The 23,702-nt window shown below is 36.6% G+C and overlaps 2 protein-coding genes and 1 long non-coding RNA gene across 14 annotated transcripts in view; 1 reads left to right on the top strand and 2 right to left on the bottom strand.

Moving 5' to 3' along the window:
- The window catches only part of LOC122995091 (E3 ubiquitin-protein ligase TTC3-like), a 50,550-nt gene extending 30,767 nt beyond the window's left edge, over positions 1-19,783 (bottom strand). Inside the window, exons 1-17 of one of the 12 annotated variants that reach the window (XM_044370098.1) lie at positions 19,655-19,783; positions 17,813-17,886; positions 17,675-17,723; positions 16,661-16,820; positions 16,471-16,552; positions 16,194-16,247; positions 15,317-15,449; positions 14,890-14,975; positions 14,121-14,215; positions 13,696-13,758; positions 12,845-12,899; positions 11,817-11,979; positions 10,895-10,931; positions 10,701-10,800; positions 9,448-9,484; positions 8,551-8,635; positions 8,179-8,263 (exon numbers count right to left, since the gene is read on the bottom strand). In XM_044370098.1, coding sequence (XP_044226033.1) covers positions 8,179-8,263; positions 8,551-8,635; positions 9,448-9,484; positions 10,701-10,800; positions 10,895-10,931; positions 11,817-11,979; positions 12,845-12,899; positions 13,696-13,758; positions 14,121-14,215; positions 14,890-14,975; positions 15,317-15,449; positions 16,194-16,247; positions 16,471-16,552; positions 16,661-16,820; positions 17,675-17,723; positions 17,813-17,875 — 1,347 coding nt within the window. In that variant the 5' untranslated portion in view covers positions 17,876-17,886; positions 19,655-19,783. Of the gene's footprint in view, positions 1-156; positions 206-294; positions 369-539; positions 634-2,137; positions 2,267-8,178; positions 8,264-8,550; positions 8,636-9,447; positions 9,485-10,700; positions 10,801-10,894; positions 10,932-11,816; positions 11,980-12,844; positions 12,900-13,695; positions 13,759-14,120; positions 14,216-14,889; positions 14,976-15,316; positions 15,450-16,193; positions 16,248-16,470; positions 16,553-16,656; positions 16,821-17,674; positions 17,724-17,812; positions 17,887-18,057; positions 18,152-19,654 lie in introns of those variants that run through there. The other 11 variants (XM_044370099.1, XM_044370102.1, XM_044370093.1 and 8 more) reach the window with 11 other exon arrangements.
- On the top strand, positions 1,058-4,158 carry LOC122995095. Its single transcript, XR_006406720.1, has 2 exons — positions 1,058-1,977; positions 3,255-4,158. It is a non-coding gene; the product is annotated as an uncharacterized LOC122995095 (long non-coding RNA).
- A 1,307-nt stretch (positions 19,784-21,090) lies between the features above and the next one.
- Positions 21,091-23,702, bottom strand: part of LOC122995093 (E3 ubiquitin-protein ligase TTC3-like) — a 41,196-nt gene continuing 38,584 nt past the window's right edge. Inside the window, exon 45 of the mRNA XM_044370103.1 lies at positions 21,091-23,101. Within this exon, the coding sequence (XP_044226038.1) occupies positions 22,991-23,101 (111 nt within the window). The 3' untranslated portion in view covers positions 21,091-22,990. The remainder of the gene's footprint in view (positions 23,102-23,702) is intronic.

Raw genomic sequence — 23,702 nt, 5'->3', positions numbered from 1 at the left:
GTCTACTGATTACTATTCACCCCTTTTCACATCGAGAGTTTCGCTTCAAAAGATGAAATGTTGGTTAATCAGTCAAAATATTTGTTCTTCACCCTTGCATACACATACTTTAGCAGATACCATAATAACTATTATAATGTGTATAATGTCCTGTACCTGATGGTTTTATAGTGATCACTGTGTCCTTGTGAGCACCCTTAAGAATCTGAGGAGAAGAAACAGTTTATTAGCGACATAAAGAGAGACAATAAGTTGGCTAAATGCTCTTATTTTGAAGACTGGTTAATAACTCACAAGACCCACATGTTTCATTTGTTCGCAGTAACTGTAGTCAGAATCAGAGTCTGAATCTGCCATTTTGTCCGAGTCTGTAAGAACATTTACGTAAATCACTCCATTCCAAAACATGCTGTAGTGAACAACATTTGACTGTTTTTTCTACCTTGGAGGCAGCTGTGATTTGCATTCATTTCACTGTATGAAAATCAACTAGCAGGAACTTGAAACACGTGCGATTTCTCAGCAAACATGATACTCACTATGATGGATTACCAAACAATCTGGTTTCTAGTCTCTGCAAGATGATTTACATTCTGCTTGGAAATAAAATGAAACCAGCGAACTGCCTGAAAGCTTGAAAAAACACATTCAAAAATCCGTCAAACATACAGTCAGAAGAAATGCACAGTTACACAATTTGTCACAGCACAGGAGAATTGCGGTGAGGTGCTACATTATGGTACAGCTTGGCCTTCACTTCTGTTTATATAGGCTGTATCTATTATTTATTTTGCCCTTTTTTGCCTGTTTTTTAAAAACTGACTCAGTGAGTTACAGACACGAATTCCAGCAGCTCTCTCTCATATGTTTTTTTAGAGCAGCTGAGCGTAGAGCTGCAACAATTAGTCGACTAATGATCGACAGAAATTTTATTGGCAACTATTTTGATAATAGATTACTCGTTTGAGTCATTTTTTTAAGCGAAAATGCCAAATATTCTGTTTCCAGCTTCTAAAATGCCAGGATTTTTTTTTGCATTTTCTGTTTTTATTGCTATAAACTTAATAACTTTTGATTTTGGACTGTTGGTCGGATAAAACAAGATATTTGAGGATGACATCTTGGACTGTGGGAAATTATTATGGCCATTTTTCACTAGGAAAAATGATGAATCAACTAACTGGGAAAACAATCATTAGGTGCAGCCTTAACAGTGTGGTATGGTAAAGGGAAAACAGGTAAATAATGTGAAAATTTAATTTTTATATGTAACATTGTTCTTTTAGATTCAATTTTACTGTGAATGTAAGATTTCGCCTCATCGTTTCCTTTTGGTTATGGTTAACATGGTGAAAAGTGCCCGTTATAATTGCATGATGCAACCTAAAATGTTTTAGGTTGCGAAACTGTTATATCCCTGATACCTGTCAGGTTTCGTGTATTTGTCATTACATATGTGGCCAATCTGGCTAGTCACACGTGGGTGTGGTCTTTAAGAAATATATTGGACTAGTTTGACTTCATTACAGAGCGCTTACTCATGCTTTGTTCTAAGGAAACAGGACCAAAGGTACAGCTAACGATCACTCCCTGAACCTTTTCTCTATGTCCTCCTGTTGTTGTTTTACTGCATTTTCATCCAGTGCCGTGTTGATTGTAAAACACCTAAACAACAAACTGTGTTAATATTAAATTACTGTGGGGGGATAAAATACGATTTATAAACTTCCAATAAAAACATCACCAAAATCTGAGTATTTATGAGTAGTTTCTCAAAACAAACTCTTTCAATGCAATAACGTGACGTTGCTGACGCTGTCGCTCCTTGATTGGTCGGCACGATGTTAGCATGTTAGCCTGTTAGCTAACCTTCGCAGTATTGTTTTGATGTTGTAAACAGCTTGTAGTTAGTTAGCAGTCCACCTCAGGACTACATGAAGCTGTTGTGTAATTTATGCTGTATTTTCTCACAACGTGGTGAGCTTTAGCTAATAGCTGTTTATCGACGCGACACTTTTATCCTACTTTGTTTAACGCGAGGGGGAAAACGACCTCACGATTACAACTTAGCCAGTTAGACGGTGTTGCTGTGTTAAAAACAAACTATTTAATTACGTTATATCCAGAAAACACTCACCTCTTTATTCCAACGATGTGAACGCTTATCCGTGCTTTCTTATCTTGTTCATATTAATGTGCGGAAGTTGAAACCGAAGCACCGTGCACGTACCACGCACGCACCGGTGCATGTCAAGACGCGCGCGAAGGGGGCGGGTCCATTCAAGTTTTATTCTGAAAATCCTTTTCTTCAGTTTCGAATGACAGAAAATGAATCGCCAACTATTTTGAAAATCTATTAATCATTTGAGTCATTTTTAAGAAGAAAAAATACCCAAATTCTGGTTCCAATTTCTCACATGTGAATAATTTCTGTTTTCTTTAGTCCTCTATGACAGTAAACTGAATGTCTTTGGGTTGTGGACTGTTGGTCGGGACAAAATACGACATTTTAGGTTTCATCATGGGCTTTGGAAAGCAGTGATAAACATTTTGTACCATATTCTGACATTTTATAGACCAAAAAACTAATTGATTAATCGAGAAAATAATCAACAGAAATAAACCTGTTTCAAGAACTAAAACAAATCTTTGACATCTGTGTAGATAGTAGATTTTTAAGTGTCACCCAGTTATTAATACCTGTACACTCTCATGCATTTAATGTTGATGAATTTAAGTCGCACCACTGCTTCCTTTTTATTAAGGAAGGCTTTTTCATCATAACTCTTGTTATTTTCTTTGTGTTTGTTTTTTTAACATTGTAAGGCAAGGTACGTGTATTTGTATAGTACATTTCAACAGCAAGGCAATTCAAAGTGCTTTATATATAACATAAAAGGTATCAAGACAAAATGTGAAATAAAGACATTATAAAAAGATATTTAAATACAACTAACACTTTGAGTTTCACTGCAATTCAAAAGTGCAGTACAAATTCATTATTATTGTTATTGTTATACCTCTTTAACTTTTTCTTCACACGTCATAAACCCATTCTAATTTTGCCATCCTGTTTCCTGTTGTATTTCTGTAATTTGTCTTCCTTGTTCTATTCTGTACACATATGTATTTTCTAGTAAAACCAACCACCAGATTTAACCATTAAGTAACAAGGAACAGAAATGCCAAAGATGCTGTAGGTATGAGATCATTTATTTGTCCAGCTGAAACCACTGTTGTTTCTGTCCTTTTAGAGTTTGAAGTCAACTTCGTCATCGTGCTTCATGATGATCATCTGATCACAGAGAACTGAACCCGGAGGTTTCAGCACTGAGATAAGTTCACTGGGGGCCTGTTAGCTTTCACCTTCTCTGCAACACACAGGACTGAACATTTACAAACCACAAACACCTCTGTGCTGTTTACCTGTGAAACCAGAAGAATAATGCTAATCTACAGTGTCTCTGATAGGAAATGGATTATGTGAATTAAAAAAGCCCTGCAGGGTTTTCCCTCATAAATAGATGGATATAATGAATATGACCTAAACTGTTTGATATAGTTTATTATTTTGTTTTATTGTCATAAACATCATATTTTAATGGACATTTTGGCATTTTACCTGTGAAGGTATACAATAACAATTATTAAAGAGTTCACAATGTACCAGGAGTTTCAAGTTGTCTGTCAATCAGTGAACCAAGAACCATAAACTGTGTCACTGAATGTTATTATTCAAAGTATGAAGACGGTTCAAGGTTCACTTATTGTACTGGCTTTTTCCATCATTGCACAGTCTATCAGCAGATGGAGTTTGCTCAGTTCAGTCGTTATGGAGATTCATCCTAACAACTACTGACAACTGTGTAAACTCAATCAGCTGATGAATGTATGATATGGTTGAAAGTGCCAGGAAAAAGTCTGTAAGTGGACCTTGAGTTAGGATTGTATTGTTGAATAACTAGGAATGACATTTTCAAAATTAAAGGAATAATTAAACATTTGAGGAAAATGCTTATTTGTTTTCTTGCCAAGAGTTTGATGAGAAGATCTATATCACTCCGTTTATCTGTTAAATATGAAGCTACAGCCAGGAGATGTGTAGCATAGCATAAGAGTAAAACAAGGGGAACAGCTAGCCTGGCTCTGTTTGAAAAATATATTTTTTTTTTTACTTATCAGCCTCTCTAAAGCTTCGTAATGAAGACATTTTAAGAAGAAATAGCACTTTGATGTAAAGTTATTGTTATTCAATGAGCGTTGTGTTGTGTAGCCTGTATGTAGCCGTGTAAACAAGAAATCACCGCACTTCATGGCAGTAAAGAAGTGCAGCGTTGGCAGGGTTTCCCCCAGAAAAGTTGTTAGGCCCGGTGGCAAGCATCATTTGACGGCAACATTAAGGTAGGGCCCTCTAGTTTCTGATATAACAGAATCACAGACTGAATTGTGGATAACAGTGCAGATTCAACAGGGCCCTACCTACATCCATACCTACAAGTCAATGCTAAAAGCTGACTGGAGACCTGAAAATATGACTACGTAATGTGTTGTTATGAATAAGTAATTTATTCAACACACATTTTAAAAAAATAAATAACTATTGCAGTCTAACGAAGAATGTGACAATGTACAGTCTTGGAATGCTGTAACAAAGGCCTGAATTGCTGGAACAAAAGAGCTTTCCAACCATTACATGTATGTTTCCAACCAAGCTGCATGAATGAAACGCTAGAGGACTTATAATTTGAAACTGATACACGAAGTGGCGGCATTTGGCCGACTAATGGTATAACTTCATCACTCAGTCACGCAGTATTTGACAGACCAATAATGTAACCGCCCCGCTGTTGCAGTCCAGCTAAAAAACATTTTGAAAATACATTTATAAACAAAAAGAAAAGAAATCCCTGATGTTTAGGTCCGGGGGGCCGCCAAGTTTACAATACACTGGCAGAAACCCTGGTTGGCCTTCAGAAATTTCTAATCTTTAATCTGAGATGTGACAGATGAGCATCCAACACAAGACATTTCTATTTCCTTGCAGTGTGAAATGGAATGGAGCCTCCCTAAACTGATGATACAAAACCTCAAGTCAACACATTTTTACAGTTTAATGAAATAAATGGAAAAATAAATGATAAAAGATAAAATCAGACATGGGTAGTGAGGGATGAGGAGGAGAACATGGTTAAGACATTATGGTGCTTGGTGTCTCCCGCCGGGCAGCACCGGGAAATCATCAGGCAGCAAGGCGTGATCTCAGCAGGTGGGACAGGTGCTCTGCTCCTTCAGCCACGACTTTATACACTGAACACAAACAGATCAAACGCTGTCGAACCGCTGTCACAGTCCACACATGAAATCTAAGACTTGATACGTTTACTGTAACTTGTTTTGATAGAAACTGGAATTAATTGTTGTAAAAAAAAAAAACATTGATAATGTATTCATTCATTCACTGTTTACTCTCAGGATGATTCACAAAGTCAAGTTTAGGCAGTAATCTTCCTGCTTGCTTCTGTTTACACAAGCTTGTATGGACTCCAGCTGAATGACTCTGTACCCTGTAGAGTTTTTGACCAATAGTAGCTCTACAGACCCATGTTTTTACAAGTGGATCCTCATTTTGTTTGTACTGTGTACACACATCAGAAAGCAGGTTCCTGCTGCAGATTTTAGGCTATTTTGCTGATTAACAGCTGGTGATGTTAACTGGAGAAAAAGACTGCTAGGCTAGCAAACAAAGCATTATGTAAAATATTAAAATCATGACTGAAGCAATATTTTACAAGGAAAGAAATTCTTTTGTATGTTACACTGTTTCTACACTGAGCATTTCAGACGCGTGTTTCAGTCTGACGGAACAGACACGCTGTTACTTTAATCAATCCAGCTGTCTACACATCCCGCGCAACAAAAGCTTATTTTTAGGCTTCAAGTCTATTTTCCATGCTTAAAGGACCAGTGTGTAGGATTTAGTGGCATCTAGCAGTGAGGTTGCAGATGGCAACCAACTGAATATCCGTCCCCTAACCCTCCCCTTCCAAGCATGTAGGAGAACCTATGATGGCCGCAAAACTCACAAAAAACATGAAAGGCCCTCTCTAGAGCCAGTGTTGGTTTGTCTGTTCTGGGCTACTGTAGAAACATGGTTGTGCTATATGGCGGGCTCCGTAGAAGAGGACCCACTCCCTCTGTAGATATAAAGGGCTCATTCTAAGGTAATGAACCATGTACACGAAATCTAACAGGTGATCTTAAACTGCATCATGCAGTTTTGAAATGGTCTGTTAAACCCATTTCACATTATTCCAACTTTGAGAACAACAGGAAGGAGGACTAATAAAATCCTCCCCCGGTGGTTCACTACAAACACTAGTAGCCTTCACCCTCACCTCCTTGTGGAAGCTGTGTCCGCACTCCAGCATGCAGATGTCATCTGGACTCATGTCTTTGTGACAAATGATGCAAGGATCCTCCATGTTCAGCTGCAATGAACACACACATACACACACACACACAGTCAGGTCCAAGTACATCTGCTGCAGAGATCACCACAATACACACTGAGTATATACTGTATGTATTATAAATACATATTCAACAATAAATATATAGTCAACAATACATATTCAAATATATATTCAACAATTGGTGGATTGCAGGTTAGGGTTCAAAGATTCTCCAGTTTTGAGATGCAGCAAAGGCCGCAGCAGCAGACCTGTTCAAAAAAAAAAAAACGGGATGACGGCCCGCGGGACACGTTCCTTCAGCTGTCCTGCCGCCTGACGGAGGTTTGAGAGCGGCTGTCACAGCTGTCAATCATGATGTCACACTCCCTTTCTATATCGTCAAATAACTCATTAAAAACAAACTTATAAGAAAAATGAGCACTTGGACAAACATCAGCATGATAAGAACTACCTGAAATGCCGGAAACCATCTTTGAGAAAAATTTATTTGACGTGTTATTTGATTTTTTTAGTTTGGCTCATGTCCCATCCACTAACATGGAGGAAGAGGAATTTATGACCTATATTGCAGCCAGCCACCAGGGGGCGATCGAGATGTTTTGGCTTCACTTTTAGGGAGCTGACATGACGTCCATATTTATATACAAGTCAATGTTAAGCACTAACAGTTGTATTTTTTAAATTTTGCTGGAAAATCCTGACTTTCTGGCACTTTTGCCGTTTCAGATGTATTAACTATCTTGTGACTATCAAATGAAGGCATTTTTTGCCCTCATTTGATAGTTGATAGTGGTGACTGACAGGAAACATCAGTAGAGAAAGAGAGGGAAAACGTCTCCAGCAGGAAATAAATTACTAAAGTGACAATGTTGTCCGGGTGGTACCTCGTGGACAACAGTCAAACAAACAGCACCACAATCTGCAGCCAAAGGGAATCTGTGAAGCTGAATTCAAATTTTTAAAAGTCCTGTCATGTATTTTGTGCATTAAGTTGCCTGGTTTTATCATTGGAAAACACATCTACATAATGACTACAACAATCCAATACATAAACAAAACATCTACACACATTAGATAATTCCCTCAATCTGCTCACAGTTGTGGAACAGTAGAAAGTACTGAAGTTTTGGCACTGGTATGATTACCTTGGATATACTGGTATCCACTAAGGCCAGTGCCCGGCTGAAGGCCTGCTCAGCGTTCCGGCTGTTGAGGTCGGTCAGGTCGGTATGGGCGTCCTGCACCATAGGTTTCAACTCTCTACACACATCTGATTTAGTATCAGCCACTTTCTGATTTTAAAAGGAGAACACACATCACAGCACATCAGCCATTTCATTCAGTGATACTGTTATGACTTAAAAGCTACAAAATATGCTAATAACATAATAAATATATTGCCAAGTTGTGGCAACGTTAATCCATCTTACTGGAAAAGCTTTAAAGGTCAATTAAGTCTTAAGCTATTTTGTTAAACATCTTATTTTGTCCAACCAACAGTCCAAAACTCAGTCTGTTATCAGGTTTGACAAAGACCAGCATTAAATATTCACACTAGAGAGGCTGTAACCGGCAAATCTTTGGTTTCCTTAAAAAAAAATAATTCAGCTCTAGATGAATCATGTTCATCAAATGACAGAAGCAGAGCTCCCCACAAAAATAATTTAAGTATATTCTTGACAACATATGTAAAATGCAGCCTTACCTCATCTTCAGACGGACCATTTCTGCTCTTTGATTTCTTCTTTGCAGGGTTTGAGTCTCCTTTTCCATTCTTTGAAAAAGACTCACTGGAAGTACAGAACTTTCAATCAGCTATACAATCCAAGTTGTATCTACATCTGTTGTTGATGTTTGCATCCGTTTATAATTTTATTCAAGTTATAGTTAATAAATAGTTAGTCAATAGCTCCAGCGTTCCTTTTATCAACATCTGCGCAGGTTTCATGCATTTTTTTAAAACGATAACAGTAAGTAGGGGAAGAAAATTGCAGTCCTAGTGGAATCAACTTTAATAATTTAAAAATGTGTGACATGATTCATGAACACCGATACTGGAAACAGAACTTCCACTGACCTCTTTGATGGTTTAGAGTCTTTAATGCTGCCTAAAGTGCTGCCTTTAGCGCTGCCCACTGCCTGTGGGGTCCTTTCTTTTTTCACTGCAGAGAGAATATTTGCTATTAAGTTTTTATGATGATAATAATGTCATGAGAATAAAATCCACTGAGATCTGCTATCAGCTTGTGTTGGCTAAATCAATTACTACAATTCTGAGTATTTCTTAATACTCAGAGTTAAGGATGTTCCAAGTTGATTCAAAACACCGGGATGGACGCCTGAACCTGCATTTTATCTCTAAACGGATAAAAATAATAAAAAAACCACCTAAAGACACTATACACAATAATAAAAAGGAATTCGATGAAGCAGGTTTTATTGTCTTATTATTGTCTAAAAAATAATTCAGTTGTCAAACATTTAAACTGATCGATAAATAATTAATGTAATTTAAAAAACAGTGTAAAAGTGTAACACAAATTGTGCAAAAACTCAGTGGTTGCTCTAAGCTTTTCATGTGACTTATTATTTCAACTTTATAAGCATAATATTTGAGATTTAATCATTTTACCTGAACAATGTGTGGTTTACTATATAAAAACTGATGATTAACTACGTAACAAAACTTAAACAGATGTGGTGAAAAAAAACAGGAGATAAAATGTCAATACTTTTAACAAAATGGTGAAAAATGGCTCAATATGTGCATTAAATCAATATATGTGAACAACATAATGTAACACCTCTTCGTACAAACATGACAGTTATGGGGAGACGGCAGCCAGCAGCTTCTTTTGATAGCTTAAGCCTCAAAAGGCACAAAATTGTGTTTGTTTGTTTACTGCTGCCAGAATCTTTAAAAAAATAAAATAAAAAAAACACTGCATCAGAAAGGCCGTTAAAACAAACTCACCTTGTTGGGTCGGCATGTTCGTTACAAGCCCGCAGCGCTGTCAACACACAAAAAGTTCATTATCAACTCTGAACTTCATCAAACTTCGGCTAATGTCCACACAAACTGACAAATGTGCCGATTAAATAGTAAAAGTTGTCTCTTCACTCTGACAAAACAATTTTATAGCCTACAGCCACGCTAGCAGCACTGTGGTGTTGTGCTTTGAACTCAATGCTAATATCAACATGCTAACGTACTGATGTCACTAGTTTTGCAGGCATTTGGTCTTCAACCAAATTGTTGTACAAAATGAAATTTTGTCCTGATGAAAAGTTAGGGGATCAACAAAGTTATTACAATTCATCCTGAGGGGGGCGGGAATGTGTGTATGAAACTGGCGTTATAGGAAAAGTGAGGTGATCACCAAAGTCATTTCGAAACGCAGACGTTGCGGTTGTATGGCCTGTGTCTTAACCAGTAGGATACTGGGTGGAGCTACAGAAAAAGTCAAGAGATCACCAAGTTCAGTAGGATTATTCTGAATTCGTCTGTGGTGGGCAGACCAACCAACACTGCCATCGACAGCTAACAAGACAAAGGCTTAAATCTCTTCTTTCACCTATTTTAGTTACAAAGAGCTTTTTCAGACTGATCCATTCTGGAGACTGATATTTATCCTCCATGTTAATATGACCTAAAACTCTTCAATTCAGAGATTGTACCATGTTTGTCCCAATGAGGGCTGCAACAACTAATTGATTCATTTCATTATCTATTATATTCTCAATTAACTGTTAGGTCAAAAACACAATGAAAAATCCTGATCACGATATCCTGGAGCAGAGGGTGACGTTTTCAAATGTCTTGTGTTGTCCGCTCAACCGTCCAAAATCCCCCAAATATTAAATTTACAATAATGTAAGACCAAAAAAAAGCAGCAAAATCTTACATTTGAAAACCTGCGATCAGCAAATGTCTGGCATTTTTGCTTGAACAGTATTTTAAATGGTAACTTATCAGCAACTATTTTAATTGATTATCAAAATAGTTACCAATTAGTTTCCTTTAAATCAACTAATCGATTAATCATTGTGGCTCTAGACCCAAATATTTCAGTTCTTTTGTATTGGACTAATCATGCAATCATTAAGTGACCTACTGTCTAAATGGGGCCCTGGCTATTTTCTGTCAAACATTGACAACATCGATTAACATTGATATCTATTAAATTATTGTTGGGGAAATGTAAAATGACCCTGAGAGTTACTAACGATTCTCTGTGGTGCTCCTCCTCCCACTGAATTAATCTTAACAGTTTTTCCAGGCTGTAGTCGTAACTCTGTTGCATCTGCTCTGTTAGTGCTCACTGGCCTACAGAAAACCACAAAAATACAAAAAAGATCGTTATTAAGTTTATCAGCATATTTATCAATCATGTTAGTACAAAGTGTGTGGTAGCACATACCTTTTAGTCTTTTCTTTATCTGTCTTTATCTGTTCAGCTGAAAGGAAAACACAGAAACCAACCAGATTAGAATTTTTTTTCTTGCATTACAAGCAATAATCTATAACCTTTCGTTTCACTTTTTTTCCCTCTTGCCATCTTGACGTTTGATTTTTGTATGTAAATGAGAAGGTGTAGCAGTTCCTTACTGACACTGGTGGAAGTCTGTCATAGTAAAATCCAGAGTGTAATGTAGCGTTGGGTAAGCACCACTGACTGTAAATAAATATGGACGACGCATCTCCACTTCCTGCCGATATGCAAAAGCGAAGCCATAATATCTAATTTTTGGGAGCTGCTTGTGTGACGTCATTTGGAGCCAGAGTCTGTGCAGTAGAGTCAGGCGGCGGGATAACGGCCCGCGGGACACGCCCGCTCAGCTGTCCTGCCGCCTGACGGAGGTTTGAGAGTTGCTGTTACAACTGTCAATCATGATGTCACACTCCCTTTCTATATCGTCAAATAACTCATTAAAAACAAACTTATAAGAAAAATGAGCACTTGGACAAACATCAGCATGATAAGAACTACCTGAAATGCCGGAAACTATTTTTGGGAAAAATTTATTTGATGTGTTATTTGATTTTTTTAGTTTGGCTCATGTCCCATCCACTAACATGGAGGAAGAGGAATTTATGACCTATATTGCAGCCAGCCACCAGGGGGCGATGAAGATGTTTTGGCTTCATTTTTAGGGAGCTGACATGATGTCCATATTTATATACAAGTCAATGTTTAGCACTAACAGTTGTATTTTTTAAATTTTGCTGGAAAATCCTGACTTTCTGGCACTTTTGCCGTTTCAGATGTATTAAAAAAAAAAAAAAACATAAATATGAATTAAGGTGGTGCTGTGAACAGGACGTGAGTGCAGTGACTGTACCGTAGGACTCTGGCCTTTCAGTGATAAATTTCTGGTGTTGCTGTTCCAGGTCTTTGATTCCCTCTTGATCATCTTTACACAGATCCTGGGCTGATCTGTTGGCTTCGATCGCCATTTTGTAATGTCCCAAGGAGAACAAAGCTTCACAGTATCGGTAGTGACCCTGCAAACAAAACATGCACATGCCTTCACTTCCTAACCATAACTATTGTTTGTCTCATCAGTTACTGGCAGGAAGTACATTTTTGAGTCAACGTTTTGGAAAAGTTCCAACTCTGACCCGATAATGGCGCTAGAGGAAAAGTTCAGGGATCACCAAAGTCATTATGATTCTTCATCTATGGACCATGAATGATTTCACTTGTATCTGTGTAGTAGTACAATGTTTTGAGAAAATATATCACAGAATTAAGTACAAAAATAAAAAGATGTATACAAAATAACTGGGATCAAAGGATTAGTCATTAACATAATAGTATCATTTAAATCAATTCTAGCTTATATTAGAATTAATAAGAAATCATAAAAATATTAAAACAGTATTAAAAAATAAATTGGATCATTAAATTAAAATGACACACACCTGAGTATGTTTGACTTGTGAGCTTCACTATTGTTTTCTACTGTAATAAAACTGATATTTTAGGGAGTTTTCAGCTTTAAATTGAGGGCATCAACATCCACATGAGATCAGTGTGACTTATTTAAATATGATGACATGAATTACGTCACATTGAACACGTTGTCTGTTGGCCAGGGAAACAAGAGTGTGCTTTTGATAAAGATTTAAAAAATATTGTAAATTAAATAATTTACAAATACACATCTCAACAGTGTCATGGACTGTAACTCTATGCCTCTATGGGGCCACAAAAATGCCTCGATCAGCGTCAATACCGACGCTGCTGATCGGCTCATGACATCCTTAATTTCTGTGTAACAAATGTTGGATCAGGTTCACTTTTTCAGTACATTTCACTTTCTTTGTTCCTAGATTACTGTGTTGAGATCAGAAAAGAGATGAGTACCTTTGCCCAGGCTGGCTTTATCAGAGTAGCACGTTTTCCATCACCAACCGCTTTCCTGTAAAATCAAAAACTCATGTTTGGATTAAAACATTTCTTAAGATGAACCATTAAAATTTAAAAAAAAAAAAAATTACATTTCCTGCAATAAGTAAAAGTTCACTCTTGCTCTACTGTGTGACTCATACTGACACTGGGCTCCTATTTATCACTAACACTAAACTACAGCAGACTGAGCAGGGACAACGATTTCTGAGTGAAACATCCATAATTAAGTTGGTCTTTATTTACTTAAATTTTGGTTGTGAAGAAATCAGTCAGAATGTTAGATTAATCTGTTGTTTAACTCTTATCACATCTCAGCACCTGTCTGTGTCACTGCCTGTGGTGTTGTAGACTGTCTATCTATCTATCCATCTGTATATGTATATATGTATATATGTATATATAGGCCTTCTAGTGTTGTACACAGCCATGTCTATTTTGTTTGTTATTCCCGTGTCGCCTCTAAATACTGGAATTGTCATTTCCAAACTAAAGGACGCTGATAAAATGCTTTCATTCTTTGTCCTAAAATTAGGACCAAAACAAAGTATCACTGAAAATTTTTGGCAAGTGACGGATTTCCTACTCTGAGATGCTTGATAAATATGGGCTTCAAAAAGGTGTAATAATGTAGGTTTATTTATCTCTTTATTAACACTCTTCTATCTATCTATCACTTTGAATTATGGTTTCAAAATATAAAAAACTGAGACCTTTTGCTCTGAATAGCTCAAAAAAGCTTTGTACTTATACTGGCTGTTTCAATTATTTACAAATAAAGAGAATGAGAAGTCTGACGTTGTACTTACAGATATTTCTTACTTCTGATATAGCATAGGGCTCTGTTTCCATACAATTTGTGGTTGTCAGGGCTGGATGGAGAAGAAATACATTCAGTTAGTACACATTTAACAATTAAGTATTAAATAAACCAGTAGGAAACAACAACCCTGCAAGAACCCCACTGTGTCGACGATGTTAATTTAGCCAGTTCAGTTGCTTCAGTCACTTTTACGGCTGTAGTCAGTGGTGGATTTGTATTATAACGAGAGGTGTTTCTAAATTAAATAAACAACTGTCAACAAAAACTAAAATATATAAACTTCACAAAAGATTAATGTTCATGTACAGGTGTACCTTATAATCTGATGACTCAAACTTGTAAAACAACTCCATACAACATTTTAAACTCCAATACAGATTCAAGTTTCAGGCCTGACAAAATACAACTTACTAATCTTCGATGGCTTTGGAATAAAACTTCACAGCTTCTTCATACTGATTTTTCTGAAAGCTCTCATTTCCTTTCTTCTTCATGTCTTCACTTTTCTAGATGAGGTAGAAGACAAACCAAAGTTTGTTTTTATCCACAGGAACAAGACAAACATTTCAGAATAAAGGCGGACACTTTTGTTCAAATTTGAGCTAACATTTGGACACGGGATAAATTAAATATTTAATATTTAATGATCTGTTTGAATTCAACATTCACAAGTGTCACAGGCTGCAACTAACGAGCCTGAAGAGATAATCATGACCCAAAACCATATAAGTAGTAACATGAGGGAGCATTTTGGATTTGACACTGTTGAAGGAAAAATCATGGATAAAGGTGACGCTACTACTTTACTATATTTTAGATTTACTATATTATAAATCTGTGATACAAATATGATGAGCTTCTTTTTTGTACTATTATTATATATTTTATATTACATGTTTTACCAGAGAATTATTAAAAATTAAGGAGTAGCTTCTGTTGTTAGAATAACTAATGAAGATCTATAGTGAACAAAATATCACATAACTATAACTACAGTCTTCATTTTCAAACCACATGATTACTGTCTCATTAAGCTCAGATCTCTGTCAATAATTCAACTCAGTGAAGCAAAGAAGTAAAAGCAAAAAAAGCCCAAGTTACGGAAAAGTTTAAGCAAATTTGTAGTGATGTCCGTCTCTAGTTGCCCAGCTGTTCCATAAAGCATGCCAGTGAGTCTTACCGCTATGTAACCGTCATTTGTTTGAGCTCTCAGTGTCATCATGGTCCTCTCCATATTGGTACCCATTTCCTGAATATAATGAGCAACTGGTTGAAAGTAAAAGAGGAGTTTGTGTTAATTCACATTGAAAATAAACACTCATTGAATGAAAGCATATTCCTACAATCTACATACAAGTTCTACAGGCGTGTTTGCACAATTCATGACACAATGCACATTTCTCTGCTTTAAAATAGATGAAATGTAGTTGAAATGAAGTAAACAGAATTTATAAACATTGACCCTGAATCCTCTAACTGCTCAAGCCTTTTAAGTTATCGTCCCTTCACTTGAATTACTAGATATGTTTTGTGACTATAAAATAGCTTCTGTAAATGTCAGAGAGGCCTGAGATGCATTACTGAGTAGCAGTGTGACTGTATCTTACACTCTGTGAAGATGAGGCGTAGGGCTGTGAAGCAGGTGGTTTGATGGCCGAGCTCCCAGATGCGGCTGCGGATAGAAGCGTCTCCTGTTCGCTCCAACCAACATAAAGCATCGTTCAGAGCCTCTGTGCGATGCTAATGATACAAAGTCACAATCAGATTAAGTTGTCAAAGAGGGAAACCAACCAACTATCTCAACCGATCATTACACAGGCAATGATGTCAACTTTGTAAGCCCTTTCTCAATTTTTTTTTTTTTTGTCGGCAATAGCATTTATGGTTTATCTACCAATATTCACAAAAAAGCCAGCTAAGACACACTTGACATCACACTGTGCATATGAATAGTATACACGCATTATTTAAAAGGAAAACGCAATCTAAAGGAATCCAATGTAATAACCCTTCAATAAACACAACAACCACGAAGCTTGTTAATATTACTTTTCTGTGTTTTGTGTGCGTCAAAGAGGTATTCAATCAAATTTATGCTACTTTTCAGGCTTTTTTTTTCTTGCTTTGGACTGTATTATATGTAAAAGGACTTCTTTTATTTTAGTAAGCACCATTTTTATGAAATTTATTTCAATATCAAGCAATCAGCACAAGAGCAGCACAACCGCCTCAAAAATATCAAAGAGCGGAATGAACACCTCCTATTGGAGGTGTTAGTACTGCAGAACTTTTATAATATATTATATTTGATTGTTTGAGGTTTCTATTTCTTGGTCGTTGTGTTCTGTTAGCTGTTGTTCTCCGGATTAAACCAAAAACTAGAAAAAGGCGGCCATGTCTCTGTCATTGATTGGAGAACCGTCACTCTTATTAACTGATAACATCTACATATTCAATGCACAAGATCTCTTTTTTCAGACTTACCAAGTTAAACTTGTTGCTTATCAAGATAAAATGCTTAGTTTGATCCTTTCTCAACTGGAACAGAGAACAAATCACAAAACAAGAACTATTAGATCAAAGCTGATGCACTGTAGACCCATTACAGCCTGTGTAACAAATAAACATAAAAGCTGATGTATCCGTCAGGCTCGACTACAGATTGCAGCCATTAGGGGGGAAGCATTAGTCATTCATGCTGCAGTCTTCTAGGTTGTGCTTAAAAAGGCCTTTGGACTAAACCACAACAGAGTCAACTTACACTTCCTTCCTCCAAAGCTCTGAGGATCGCTTCCAATGTTTCTATCCTGTGTATGTGCTTCATAGTTAGATTTTCCCTGTTTCTAGAAGGAGACAATTACAAACTTGTTAAAAGTCTAAATTTTGAAGAATCAAAATGTTATTAATTGGTGGTTTCAAAATATCTGGATCACAATTATATTTGTACTTACTTTAAGTCAATTAGACCTATTTCTGCAGCCCAGCAAGTTGTAGTGCTGATGTCATTGTGCCGCAGCAGAATGGGAAGCCAGAAAGCACAAAGTTTCAACAGCTGTGCACCTTCGTTTTTCACATCAACAGGGATACTGGTCCATCGATCATAATCTTCCCCTAAAAAACAAAATATACAGAATATGCATGTAGTTTCACCCAACTGAAAGCAGAATAGAGGATTTACAATCTCAGTTTTGAAAATGATTTCAGATGTTGAGAAAAAGGCAGGAAGAGATGCTCCATAGCACATTAGCTTTATTTTTTATTTTTATTTTATTTTATTTTTAACAATATTTATTCTTGGAGCATTAAAATACAAGAAAACAGAGCAATCATACAAAATCTGGACGAAGCAAGGACTTTAAATGTATTATATACAGCAAAAATATTCTGTAGTTTCAGAGTTGCTTTTTAAATGGCCTTTTCTTTTCATTTATAATTTATTTTTATTTTTTTTACTGCTGCAATATAACATAACACAACTAAAGACATTAGAACATACAGTAGGGTCCAAAAGTCTGAGACCACTTTCCCTTTGGACCCCACTGTATAAGACAGTTGTCAGTGGTGGACGTGTCAGGACACATTACGACAGAACAGAAAAACATTCTGACATCAGACAATGTAGTTACAATAAAAGTTACAATGATTGAATCATTTTACCCCATTCAAGTTAATGTCAAAACTTGAAGCAAAGGGATTACTGTCTGCACACTGCATACAGAACAGAACCTGTTTTCTCATGGTTCATGAAAATATTTGACGGCATATCTCCACAAAAATCTCCACGGGTGAATGCAAAAACTCTAGTTTGTGTCTACTGATTACTATTCACCCCTTTTCACATCGAGAGTTTCGCTTCAAAAGATGAAATGTTGGTTAATCAGTCAAAATATTTGTTCTTCACCCTTGCATACACATACTTTAGCAGATACCATAATAACTATTATAATGTGTATAATGTCCCATACCTGATGGTTTTATAGTGATCACTGTGTCCTTGTGAGCACCCTTAAGAATCTGAGGAGAAGAAACAGTTTATTAGCGACATAAAGAGAGACAATAAGTTGGCTAAATGCTCTTATTTTGAAGACTGGTTAATAACTCACAAGACCCACATGTTTCATTTGTTCGCAGTAACTGTAGTCAGAATCAGAGTCTGAATCTGCCATTTTGTCCGAGTCTGTAAGAACATTTGCGTAAATCACTCCATTCCAAAACATACTGTAGTGAACAACATTTGACTGTTTTTTCTACCTTGGAGGCAGCTGTGATTTGCATTCATTTCACTGTATGAAAATCAACTAGCAGGAACTTGAAACACGTGCGATTTCTCAGCAAACATGATACTCACTATGATGGATTACCAAACAATCTGGTTTCTAGTCTCTGCAAGATGATTTACATTCTGCTTGGAAATAAAATGAAACCAGCGAACTGCCTGAAAGCTTGAAAAAACACATTCAAAAATCCGTCAAACATACAGTCAGAAGAAATGCACAGTTACACAATTTGTCACAGCACAGGAGAATTGCGGTGAGGTGCTACATTATGGTACAGCTTGGCCTTCACTTCTGTTTATATAGGCTGTATCTATTATTTATTTTGCCCTTTTTTGCCTGTTTTTTAAAAACTGACTCAGTGAGTTACAGACACGAATTCCAGCAGCTCTCTCTCATATGTTTTTTAGAGCAGCTGAGCGTAGAGCTGCAACAATTAGTCGACTAATGATCGACAGAAATTTTATTGGCAACTATTTTGATAATAGATTACTCGTTTGAGTCATTTTTTTAAGCGAAAATGCCAAATATTCTGTTTCCAGCTTCTAAAATGCCAGGATTTTTTTTTGCATTTTCTGTTTTTATTGCTATAAACTTAATAACTTTTGATTTTGGACTGTTGGTCGGATAAAACAAGATATTTGAGGATGACATCTTGGACTGTGGGAAATTATTATGGCCATTTTTCACTAGGAAAAATGATGAATCAACTAACTGGGAAAACAATCATTAGGTGCAGCCTTAACAGTGTGGTATGGTAAAGGGAAAACAGGTAAATAATGTGAAAATTTAATTTTTATATGTAACATTGTTCTTTTAGATTCAATTTTACTGTGAATGTAAGATTTCGCCTCATCGTTTCCTTTTGGTTATGGTTAACATGGTGAAAAGTGCCCGTTATAATTGCATGATGCAACCTAAAATGTTTTAGGTTGCGAAACTGTTATATCCCTGATACCTGTTAGGTTTCGTGTATTTGTCATTACATATGTGGCCAATCTGGCTAGTCACACGTGGGTGTGGTCTTTAAGAAATATATTGGACTAGTTTGACTTCATTACAGAGCGCTTACTCATGCTTTGTTCTAAGGAAACAGGACCAAAGGTACAGCTAACGATCACTCCCTGAACCTTTTCTCTATGTCCTCCTGTTGTTGTTTTACTGCATTTTCATCCAGTGCCGTGTTGATTGTAAAACACCTAAACAACAAACTGTGTTAATATTAAATTACTGTGGGGGGATAAAATACGATTTATAAACTTCCAATAAAAACATCACCAAAATCTGAGTATTTATGAGTAGTTTCTCAAAACAAACTCTTTCAATGCAATAACGTGACGTTGCTGACGCTGTCGCTCCTTGATTGGTCGGCACGATGTTAGCATGTTAGCCTGTTAGCTAACCTTCGCAGTATTGTTTTGATGTTGTAAACAGCTTGTAGTTAGTTAGCAGTCCACCTCAGGACTACATGAAGCTGTTGTGTAATTTATGCTGTATTTTCTCACAACGTGGTGAGCTTTAGCTAATAGCTGTTTATCGACGCGACACTTTTATCCTACTTTGTTTAACGCGAGGGGGAAAACGACCTCACGATTACAACTTAGCCAGTTAGACGGTGTTGCTGTGTTAAAAACAAACTATTTAATTACGTTATATCCAGAAAACACTCACCTCTTTATTCCAACGATGTGAACGCTTATCCGTGCTTTCTTATCTTGTTCATATTAATGTGCGGAAGTTGAAACCGAAGCACCGTGCACGTACCACGCACGCACCGGTGCATGTCAAGACGCGCGCGAAGGGGGCGGGTCCATTCAAGTTTTATTCTGAAAATCCTTTTCTTCAGTTTCGAATGACAGAAAATGAATCGCCAACTATTTTGAAAATCTATTAATCATTTGAGTCATTTTTAAGAAGAAAAAATACCCAAATTCTGGTTCCAATTTCTCACATGTGAATAATTTCTGTTTTCTTTAGTCCTCTATGACAGTAAACTGAATGTCTTTGGGTTGTGGACTGTTGTTCGGGACAAAATACGACATTTTAGGTTTCATCATGGGCTTTGGAAAGCAGTGATAAACATTTTGTACCATATTCTGACATTTTATAGACCAAAAAACTAATTGATTAATCGAGAAAATAATCAACAGAAATAAACATGCTTCAAGAACTAAAACAAATCTTTGACATCTGTGTAGATAGTAGATTTTTAAGTGTCACCCAGTTATTAATATGCATTTAATGTTGATGAATTTAAGTCGCACCACTGCTTCCTTTTTATTAAGGAAGGCTTTTTCATCATAACTCTTGTTATTTTCTTTGTGTTTGTTTTTTAACATTGTAAGGCAAGGTACGTGTATTTGTATAGTACATTTCAACAGCAAGGCAATTCAAAGTGCTTTATATATAACATAAAAGGTATCAAGACAAAATGTGAAATAAAGACATTATAAAAAGATATTTAAATACAACTAACACTTTGAGTTTCACTGCAATTCAAAAGTGCAGTACAAATTCATTATTATTGTTATTGTTATACCTCTAACTTTTTCTTCACACGTCATAAACCCATTCTAATTTTGCCATCCTGTTTCCTGTTGTATTTCTGTAATTTGTCTTCCTTGTTCCATTCTGTACGCATATGTATTTTCTAGTAAAACCAGCCACCAGATTTAACCATTAAGTAACAAGGAACAGAAATGCCAAAGATGCTGTAGGTATGAGATCATTTATTTGTCCAGCTGAAACCACTGTTGTTTCTGTCCTTTTAGAGTTTGAAGTCAACTTCGTCATCATGCTTCATGATGATCATCTGATCACAGAGAACTGAACCCGGAGGTTTCAGCACTGAGATAAGTTCACTGGGGGCCTGTTAGCTTTCACCTTCTCTGCAACACACAGGACTGAACATTTACAAACCACAAACACCTCTGTGCTGTTTACCTGTGAAACCAGAAGAATAATGCTAATCTACAGTGTCTCTGATAGGAAATGGATTATGTGAATTCAAAAAGTCCTGCAGGGTTTTCCCTCATAAATAGATGGATATAATGAATATGACCTGAACTGTTTGATATAGTTTATTATTTTGTTTTATTGTCATAAACATCATATTTTAATGTACATTTTGGCATTTTACCTGTGAAGTTCTACAATAACAATTATTAAAGAGTTCACAATGTACCAGGAGTTTCAGGTTGTCTGTCAATCAGTGAACCAAGAACCATAAACTGTGTCACTGAATGTTATTATTCAAAGTATGAAGACGGTTCAAGGTTCACTTATTGTACTGGCTTTTTCCATCATTGCACAGTCTATCAGCAGATGGAGTTTGCTCAGTTCAGTCGTTATGGGGATTCATCCTAACAACTACTGACAACTGTGTAAACTCAATCAGCTGATGAATGTATGATATGGTTGAAAGTGCCAGGAAAAAGTTTGTAAGTGGACCTTGAGTTAGGATTGTATTGTTGAATAACTAGGAACGACATTTTCAAAATTAAAGGAATAATTAAACATTTGAGGAAAATGCTTATTTGTTTTCTTGCCAAGAGTTTGATGAGAAGATCTATATCTAGATCACTCCGTTTATCTGTTAAATATGGAGCTACAGGAGATGTGTAGCATAGCATAAGAGTAAAACAAGGGGAACAGCTAGCCTGGCTCTGTCTGAAAAATATATATATATTTTTTTTTACTTATCAGCCTCTCTAAAGCTTCGTAATGAAGACATTTTATAATCCATGAAGTGTAAAAACAACATATCGTGGTTTTGCAGGAGGTTGTGTGCTTGACTATTTCTTGGCAGGGAGCGAATAAGTGTATTTCCCAAAATGTTAAACTATTCCTTTAGCTTGCAACATTTGATCATTTACAGAAGTAAACTGTAACTGTTGATTTGTCTACTAGTGCAATGAATGAAATGCAGTTAAGACACATCTCTGATCAGTTACTAATTTATGTACACAAATTATTGAAATATTAACCCTTGATAAACACTGTTCTCCATTGTTCTGATTTTGAGCAGAAGAAATAGCACTTTGATGTAAAGTTATTGTTATTCAATGAGCGTTGTGTTGTGTAGCCTGTATGTAGCCGTGTAAACAAGAAATCACCGCACTTCATGGCAGTAAAGAAGTGCAGCGTTGGCAGGGTTTCCCCCAGAAAAGTTGTTAGGCCCGGTGGCAAGCATCATTTGACGGCAACATTAAGGTAGGGCCCTCTAGTTTCTGATATAACAGAATCACAGACTGAATTGTGGATAACAGTGCAGATTCAACAGGGCCCTACCTACATCCATACCTACAAGTCAATGCTAAAAGCTGACTGGAGATCTGAAAATATGACTACGTAATGTGTTGTTATGAATAAGTAATTTATTCAACACACATTTTAAAAAAATAAATAACTATGGCAGTCTAACGAAGAATGTGACAATGTACAGTCTTGGAATGCTGTAACAAAGGCCTGAATTGCTGGAACAAAAGAGCTTTCCAACCATTACATGTATGTTTCCAACCGAGCTGCATGAATGAAATGCTAGAGGACTTATAATTTGAAACTGATACACGAAGTGGCTGCATTTGGCCGACTAATGGTATAACTTCATCACTCAGTCACGCAGCATTTGACAGACCAATAATGTAACCGCCCCGCTGTTGCGGTCCAGCTAAAAAACATTTTAAAAACACATTTAAAAACAAAAAGAAAAGAAATCCCTGATGTTTAGGTCTGGGGGGCCGCCAAGTTTACAATACACTGGCAGAAACCCTGGTTGGCCTTCAGAAATTTCTAATCTTTAATCTGAGATGTGACAGATGAGCATCCAACACAAGACATATTTATTTCCTTAAAGTGTGAAATGGAATGGAGCCTCCCTAAACTGATGATACAAAACCTCAAGTCAACACATTTTTACAGTTTAATGAAATAAATGGAAAAATAAATAATACAAGATAAAATCAGACATGGGTAGTGAGGGATGAGGAGGAGAACATGGTTAAGACATTATGGTGCTTGGTGTCTCCTGCCGGGCAGCACCGGGAAATCATCAGGCAGCAAGGCGTGATCTCGGCAGGTGGGACAGGTGCTCTGCTCCTTCAGCCACGACTTTATACACTGAACACAAACAAATCAAACGCTGTCGAACCGCTGTCACAGTTCACACATGAAATCTAAGACTTGATACGTTTACTGTAACTTGTTTTGATAGAAACTGGAATTAATTGTTGTAAAAAAAAAAAAACATTGATAATGTATTCATTCATTCACTGTTTACTCTGAGGATGATTCACAAAGTCAAGTTTAGGCAGTAATCTTCCTGCTTGCTTCTGTTTACACAAGCTTGTATGGACTCCAGCTGAATGACTCTGTACCCTGTGTAGTTTTTGACCAATAGTAGCTCTACAGACCCATGTTTTTACAAGTGGATCCTCATTTTGTTTTTACTGTGTACACACATCAGAAAGCAGGTTCCTGCTGCAGATTTTAGGCTATTTCGCTGATTAACAGCTGGTGATGTTAACTGGAGAAAAAGACTGCTAGGCTAGCAAACAAAGCATTATGTAAAATATTGAAATCATGACTGAAGCAATATTTTACAAGGAAAGAAATTCTTTTGTATGTTACACTGTTTCTACACTGAGCGTTTCAGACGCGTGTTTCAGTCTGACGGAACAGACACGCTGTTACTTTAATCAATCCAGCTGTCTACACATCC

This window comes from Thunnus albacares, chromosome 13 (assembly GCF_914725855.1).
Source record: "Thunnus albacares chromosome 13, fThuAlb1.1, whole genome shotgun sequence".
Classification (NCBI taxonomy): Eukaryota; Metazoa; Chordata; class Actinopteri; order Scombriformes; family Scombridae; genus Thunnus; species Thunnus albacares.
The sequence above is the reverse complement of the archived record's forward strand: the minus strand, read 5'-3'. Positions and strand labels throughout refer to the sequence as shown.